Below are 8047 nucleotides of genomic sequence, written 5' to 3'. Positions count from 1 at the left end.
CGAGGGCGGCAGTTTCCGCGGCCTAAAGGCTCTGGGGGTGTTGGGCCGGGAGAAGGGACCCTCACTGGTGTCTTTGGAATTGCTGCTGGTGAATGGCCTCTGAGGGGCATGGTCTGATTCAGAACGGTGCCTTCAGCAGGGTGGTAGGGAAACGGTGTGCCAGTGAGGTGTGCCGCGGGAGACAGCAACTGCGGTACAGGGGTGTTTGTGTCTGGTGTCTGTGTGATATTCGCTTTTCTTTGGGATAAATAGGACACGGTTCTCTCCAGTGCTAGATGACGCATGCTCTTGCTGGGGATTTGGTCTCTGGTTTGGTCACGGGGCGTTCTGGTAAAGCTGTTCAGTTTTAAGAAGTTAATGATAATGTTGCCTGTATTGGACAGAGTATAAAAGGCACGCTGGGAGAAACTGAGTTTATAGAAGGCAGTATTTATCATTTTCCAAGTAAAATACAGAAGCCAGTCGTGAAGGACTGATTAGGGTGAGATATTGATGGGAAAGAGGATGGGTTATCCAGAGTGTATAAAAACGTTTTTTGTTCTTATTTTTCATACTTGGAGTGAATTCTCTGTATTAACAGGATAGTGGAAATCAATATCCATAGCAGGCAAATATGAGGAAAATAAATGGGTTGTCATTTGTAGTAGTTTCTGAAGGCATTCTTATTCAACCGCTTTTGCTTTGAAGGTTTTCTGAGCAGCATGAGTTCAAAAAGCCAAATGATGATCGTGCTCTGCATCTAATGACCAAGTGTGCCCAGACAGTGATGGAAGAACTGGAGGATATTGCTATTGCTTATGGACAGAGTGATGAATACAGTTTTATTTTCAAAAAGAAGAGTAGATGGTTTAAAAGAAGAGCAAGGTAACAGCTGCTTTGACACTGCTTCTCTAAACCTGTAATTCCTTAGATTTGCCTTTATCTACACACACAGATTAAGAGCTGGGTTGTGTTTGGGTGCATACACTACATCTAGTTCAGGTCCTTCATGTGGAGGCTTTGCGTGTGATCTTTCAGGAAAATAGGTTCAGTGGCAGAGATTTAAAAACAAAATTGATAAAACAAACATTGGAAACAAATATTGTTAGAATAAACATTCTTTTAACAAAATATTACCTTTTCCAAACATTTTCCCTTGATCCTCAGTACTTCCTGTTCTTCAAAAGACTGTTGTTGCTGATCTGTTGGGCCATTACTTAAGAAATGCTGCTGTCCACCAGAATGATTGGTACTTATGTCTCAGATAATCACAGCTACAAATCACATTGATGTATTTCTTTCTTTTTCCTTTTGCTTTGTGTTTGCAAGTAAGTTCATGACTCATGTGGTCTCCCAGTTTGCCTCAAGTTACGTTTTCTACTGGAAGGATTACTTCAAGGACCAGCAACTTCTGTACCCACCGGGATTTGATGCCCGAATTGTGTTGTATCCCAGCAACCAGAATTTAAAGGACTACCTCAGCTGGAGACAAGCAGATTGTAAGTGTTTCTAGAAACCAGATTTGTGCAGTTGAGTTCTCTTCCTCTCTGAACAGAAATGCCTTTATTCCCAATGTGTTTGTATAGGTATCAGTGAAGGAACAGCAGGTAGGGTGGAAGTTTTAAATCAACAATATTAAAATTGTTTTGGCCTTTGTATGGATACAGAAATACTGGCTGGAATTTTGAGCCTTCAGGCTACAACTGTATTTGTTGCATCCTGGGAGTGAGTTCAGCACAGGAAATATTAATAGAATTAATTTATTTTTTATGTTCCAAGTTTGCTTAGCCAAGGGAATCTTCTTTAATGAAGAGATGTGGACGTTCAGATTCACACCATGTAGCAATCAGTGCTGTATATTCCATGCTAGAACACACTGTTGGATTTACTTCTTAAGCTTTTGTTAGCACCTGGTCCCTGTTGCTCAGATGAAGATAATTTACATTACACAGAAACACCCTTCACCCCCTGCTCTCCACTTTCAGAATTACAATGAAATGTCTTCTAGTCATACTATGATATGCAGCACCTTGAAAATTAATCAGAAAGATTCCATCTTCTGTAGTAACTGATACGAGTAATACTCTTTTATTCTTGGCTCTTTCTTGGGTACAACTCTGGAACTAAAGCTGTTTTTTATGAGTAGTCACTGACTACTTTCAGTCACATACTCCTTCTCTCTTCTGTTTCTGTAGGCCATATTAATAACCTTTACAATACAGTGTTTTGGATGCTCGTACAGCGAAGTGGTTTGACACCAGTGCAAGCACAGGATAGACTGCAGGTAAGAGTCTCTTTAGATCATGTTTTTTTCCAGCTACAGAGAAAATCATAAGGTTTGTAGAGCTGGACTTGCCTGCCCAGCAGCCATGGCTGGATTGTCTGTTCTTACTGTCATAATTTTGTGGGTGTGGATTCAACAACTTCTTCAATTGAACAGATGTTAATATGATTAGAAAACACTGTATTTTTGGTCAAATATTGGTGGGATTTTAATTTCTTCATTAGCAAGTTCAGAAGCCTTGGGAATGTCACATAAACATCCAGTACACATATCCATGGAGTATTATGGCAGGATTCAATTACTGCTGATTCCCAGTCCCTTCTGTAGGATTTTGTCTCAATGTGCACACTTCAGCAGATCATTCTCTCCTGGAGTCTGTTGACTTTTATCTGTTTGTCTTGAAAATGTTAAAAAAAAACCAAAACAACAAAACTTTCTCTGTTTTAATATCCTCATTTGGCAGTTGGAAATAATTCCTCTGTTGGAAGAGATAATTAAACCTTGTGACTTAAAGGTGAAAACCTGTCTAAATGTCAGTCTTGCATCCAATGTTCACCCATTTTCTACCCTAGAGATTCAGTTTGCTTGTTTGTTTTCTGTAAGAGTATATTTTCTATTTTCATTTCTTCTCAGGGGACTTTGGCTGGAGATAAGAATGAAATACTATTTTCTGAATTCAACATCAACTACAACAATGAACCTTTGATGTATAGAAAAGGAACTGTCTTAGTATGGCAAAAGGTAAAAAGCTGTGCTGCCACTTGCTTCATGCTCATGGTTTTAGTAGATGCACTATGGCAGACAAGCTGCACTGTAAGATCACCAGATGTATCCCAAATACATGTTTATGTATTAACTAACCATGTTTACCTTATAAGACATGGGAGATGTCTCATTATTTTGGAGATGTTTTTGAAAGATCTTTATCTATGAGCATAGTATAAAAACTAGTTTTTGAAGTCTGGCTTAGATGCAAATTATGACTATTGAGATAATACATCTATCAAAAATGACGGGGGTTGAACTAGATGAGCTGCAGAGGTCCCTTACAACACTAATGATTCTGTGAATTACACAAGAGTGATGTATTTGCTCTATAAATCTCCCTTGTTTAATGAATTGTACACTTGGTTTCTTAGTGTTACCAGCTTTGAAAATGCAGAAAGCATTCTGCTTCCTGAAAAACTACGTTTTAATGACTCCTGTCAGTTTGGTATGATAATCCTCAGAACCTGTGCCAGGCGCTTCACAGGACTAGATCCAAAGTATTTCCACTGCAAAGGAATGATGACCTTTTGGCCTAGTATTTCTGTTACTTCATTTGAACTAATTAGAATGGAGAGAGGCTTCCACCTGGAAATACATTCCGCTTGTTCCTTATGCATATTTTTTCTTGGTAATGACATTTGCATGGTTTCCCATTTGCTTTAGGTAGCTTCAAATGAAATACTGTACTTTATTCAGGAACACTTGCAATCAGGTGACTTTGCAGGTCATTTCTTCAAGCCATGGGATGATGACATGCAGTTTCAACTGCTCAGGGTTAGTGTTTGAATTGAGGAGAGGCTCTCTTTCAAAAGATGCTCTGTAGTGTGCTGTAGGGTTGATAGTTACTTTTGTTGTAGCTTTGTTTCTTGTCCATTTGTGAATCCCCTCTGGAGTCTTACCTGTCTGCTAATGTGTCAACTGTTTTTTCAGGTTAATGAAGTCATGACTAAGAAAATCAAACTGCCAAAGGAAGCAGAAGAAAAGGAAGTTGAAGTGACCCGGACTAGGACTAAAGTTGTTCCCCTGCACTGTGACATTATCGGGGACCAGTTCTGGGAGGAATATCCTGAGATTCTGGCTGAGGATAGTTGATATCTCTGATGAGTACAACTGGTCATTTACACTTTCCTCCGCTTGGGTTGTTGGCAAGTGAGGAGTACGAATGATGGCTGGCAGTTTAACCTGTAACCCTCTTCAACAACTATGCTTGGTTTAGCACTGTTGTTGCCTGAAAAGAAGACACTCGTATGTTGTCTGACATACAAGGATATGCCCGTATGGAAAACTAAAATCATAGGATATTTTGAATGTTAAGAAATCATAAATGAAGACTGCTCCTTCCTTGAACATACATATTTATAGGAAAAGTTAACAGAAATTCCTTGCATCTCTATAGCATTTAAACCATGAAGTATTTTACTGAACTGCCAAACTATGAAAAGGTTTGTGTATTTGAACAGTTCAAAGCAGAGAAGAAAATAATATGTTTGAGTTATCTTTTGTTTAACTGCGATGGGCCAGAATAGGATCATAGAACAGTTTGGGTTGGAAGGGACCTTAAAGATCATTGTCCTGGTTTCGGCAGTAGCAGTCATTTTTCTCCTTTGTAGTAGTTGGTGCACTGCTGTGTTTTTGACTTTAGCCTGAGAGCAGTGCTGGTAACACCAATGTCTTTAGTTGTTGCTAAGTAATGCTTACTCTGATCAAAGGCTTTCTCAGTGTCATGCTCTGCCAGGGAGGAGGGGCACAAGAAGCCAGGAGGAAGCAGAGACAGGACACCTAACCCAAACTGGCCAAAGGGGTATTCCACACCACAGCACGTCATGCCCAGTATACAAACCGGGGGGAGTTACTGGGAAGGCCAGATCGCTGCTCGGGTTGGGGTGGGTATCCGTTGGTGGGTGGTGAACAATTGTATCCTCTGCCCTTGTTATTTCCCTTATCATTATTATTATTGGTGGTAGCAGTAGTAGGTTTGTGTTATACCTTAGTTACTGAACTGCTCTTATCTCAACCCGTGGGAGTTACATTCCTCCAATTCTCCTCCCCATCCATATGGGAGCAGGGGAGGAAGAAAGAGGGGAATGAGCGAGTGGCTGCATGGTCCTGAGTTACCGGCTGAGCTTAAACCACAACAGTTCCTTTTGCTGGGCCACCTGTAGTCCCAGCTACTCGGGGGGCTGAGCCCGCCCGATCTCTTGAGCCCAGGAGTTCTGGGCTGGGCGTCCGCACTAAGGCCGGCATCAGTATGGGGAGCCCTGGGGAGCCAGGGCACACCACGCTGACTAAGGTTGACTGTCGTGGTTTAAGCTCATCCAGTAACTCAGAACTGTGCAGTTGCTCGCTCACTCCCCCACCCCCTTCCTCTCCCTGCTCCCATAGGGGTGGGGGGGAGAATCAAAAGAATGTAAATCCCACGAATTGAGATAAGAACAGTCCAGTAACTAAGGTACATACAAAACTATTACTGCTAGCACCAATAATAATAATGATAAAGGGAGAGGATACAACCGCTCACCACCTGCCACTTGATATCCAGCCTGACCCGAGCAGCGATCTGGGCCTCCCGGGTAACTCCCCCCAGTTTATATACTGGGCATGACGTGCTGTGGTATGGAATAGCCCTTTGGCCAGTTTGGGTCAGGTGTCCTGTCTCCGCTTCCTCCTGGCTTCCCGTGTCCCTCCTCACTGTCAGAGCATGAGGTTGAGAAAGTCCTTGGTTGGAGTCAACATTACTGGGCAACAACTGAAAACATTGGTGTGTTATTGGCACTGCTCTCAGGCTAAAGTTGAAAACACAGCACTGCACCAGCTACTATGAAGGGGAAAAATGACTGCTACAGCTGAACCCAGGACACTCATCCACTTCCAACCCCCTGTTACAGGCAGCGACACCTTCCAGTGGACCAAGTTGCTCAAAGCCCTATCCAGCCTGGCCATGAACACTGCCGGGGATGGGGCAGAGTACTCCAATTGGCATTGACTGTTGGATGTCAAGGCTGGTGTGTTTACTCAGACCAGTGATAAACTGTTCGACTGCCTCATGTCTGTGATCCTTACAGAAAGGGAGTGGCCCAGCAGTTTTCTATGATTTTAAAAGCTTTTTTCAAATGTACAGGATTTTTATACTTTTAAAAAAATAAAAATAGTAATTTCTTCCCTCTTGTGCTTATTACTTTGCCTTTATTTTCCTGGGAATTTTACTAGTAATTGGTGAAAGTTCCAAACAGGGAAGTTAATAATAAAGATACTGTAGAGACTTGAATTCTGTTAGGACATTGAGGGTGCACACTGTTTACTCCTGTAGCCTGCAGAGTTGATAGGTGTCTCCTGCTGTGCAGTGCGAGTGAAAAGTGGCAACACTGGATTGTTCCCAGTGCCTGCAAAGAAGCTGCTGCTGAGGATTTGTCCTGCTGTCCTCTGGTTTTCCTAGGGATGACACAGACATATAGTGCTCCTGACAGTACATGTTTGTCAGAGGGAAGAGGGAGTGTGTGTGGCCTGGTCTGTGCCCAGTTTTGTTCTTGTTTGATGGTCAGTTAAGCCTTTTGTCAAACAGTTAGATCCAGGCAACCTCTCTGAGCAGAGATGGTTCTGCCAAGGTAACTTGTCCCAGTGTAGCTGGAATTGGAGTGACATAACCTAGTTCAGTATAGAAATACAACTATAATGATAGAAGAGGTGTTCATAAGGACATTACTGCTCAAACAGCAATCTGGCAAGCTGCTGCAGAGGGAGAGACAGTCTGGAGTTGGGACTGGCCATAAAAATGGAAAGAATGGATAAGATGTGATTGAAGGAGGTCAGTACTGAATTAGTTCCCCATGAATTTGCATAGCAGCCTGCTCTCTGTTTCCCCTCTTCTTCCCAGGTGTAAGGAAGAACTTAAACATTTAAGGCAATGTGCAGTTTGGGGTTTGTTTCGGTTTTTAAAATCCGCTACCCAGGTGCTGATGTAAACTACTACTTTGCAGTTTCTTCCTGAGATTTAACAATGAGCCAGTGTGCTCCTGGCAGCACAGGGCTTCCCCTTCACCATTGTGTGGTTTAACACCAAGCAGTGAAGTGCACCCAGTAGGAGAATGGGTATTGAATGACTTTGTAGAATGGGCTGTGTAATTCCCAGGAAGAGGATATGAGGGATTGTGAGAGGATGATTCCAAATGAGTTATTGCACCAGCCATTGACCCCTAAGAACTTCCTATCTGTATGTTGGATTGGGGTTTAGTTTTCTTTGGAATGCTGTGTGTTGGTATCTGTTGCCCAGCTTGGGACATTACACATAAAGCAACTGTTCCAGAGGTGGTACCAGCTGGATTTTGAAGTCTGAGTAAAGATTTTAGATTAAAAAAATTTGGTAACTATGCTTCATGCTTGGAAAGTATTCTGTACTTTTTCATCTTGTATATTATGACTGCCTCATCCTTAAATAGATATACTGTAGAGTGTATTTACATTATACGTGTGTATGTTGTCATCCTTACAATAATATGTGAACGTATCTGTTCACCTATGGATGCAGACTTCAGAACACATGGATTGTCTGTAGAGCCATAGTCTTTGATTTGTATTAATATAAATGCTAGAGAAAGAAAATCCCTGTGGTATCCTCATGCATAAACTTACTTCTGTGACTTTATAGCTGATGAGGGAAATAAATCTTCCCACGGCTCAAGGCAGGCATTAGCAGCACACACAGCTCAACCTGTGTCCTGTGCCTGTAGGGATTTCTGTAGCTGCAGCAGTCCCGTACTGTGACCCAGCGAAGCAGCAGGTGTTTCCTCTGAGGCTGTCCTGCAGCTTCTGGCTGATGTTGCACTGTGCAACAGGAGCCACAAACATGCAGGGCCCAGGTCTGGAGATTAACGGTGGAATCCATCCCAGTAAAACTGCTTTGCGCGTTCCTGGGCTGTATACTGATTAAAATGCAAATTATATTGCGACCACCTTTCCCACAGGTGCTGTTTCATGGCCCGGGGCGGTGCCGTTCGGGGAGGAACCCCTAGAACAGGGGCT

General features: G+C 42.5%; 1 protein-coding gene across 1 annotated transcript; it reads left to right on the top strand.

The window, feature by feature from the left end:
- Nucleotides 1-687: 687 nt before the first annotated feature.
- On the top strand, nucleotides 688-4365 carry THG1L (tRNA-histidine guanylyltransferase 1-like (S. cerevisiae); the record flags this gene model as incomplete). The annotated part of the gene is made up of 5 exons (XM_010022140.1): nucleotides 688-864; nucleotides 1309-1478; nucleotides 2175-2263; nucleotides 2897-3004; nucleotides 3962-4365. Coding segments are annotated over 5 exons (706 nt in total), but the record flags the coding sequence as incomplete, so codon positions are not given.
- Between the last annotated feature and the right edge of the window lie 3682 nt (nucleotides 4366-8047).

The sequence above is a fragment of the Nestor notabilis genome, unplaced genomic scaffold (genome assembly GCF_000696875.1).
Source record: "Nestor notabilis isolate BGI_N333 unplaced genomic scaffold, ASM69687v1 scaffold1459, whole genome shotgun sequence".
Taxonomy (NCBI): domain Eukaryota; kingdom Metazoa; phylum Chordata; class Aves; order Psittaciformes; family Psittacidae; genus Nestor; species Nestor notabilis.
The sequence above is the reverse complement of the archived record's forward strand: the minus strand, read 5'-3'. Positions and strand labels throughout refer to the sequence as shown.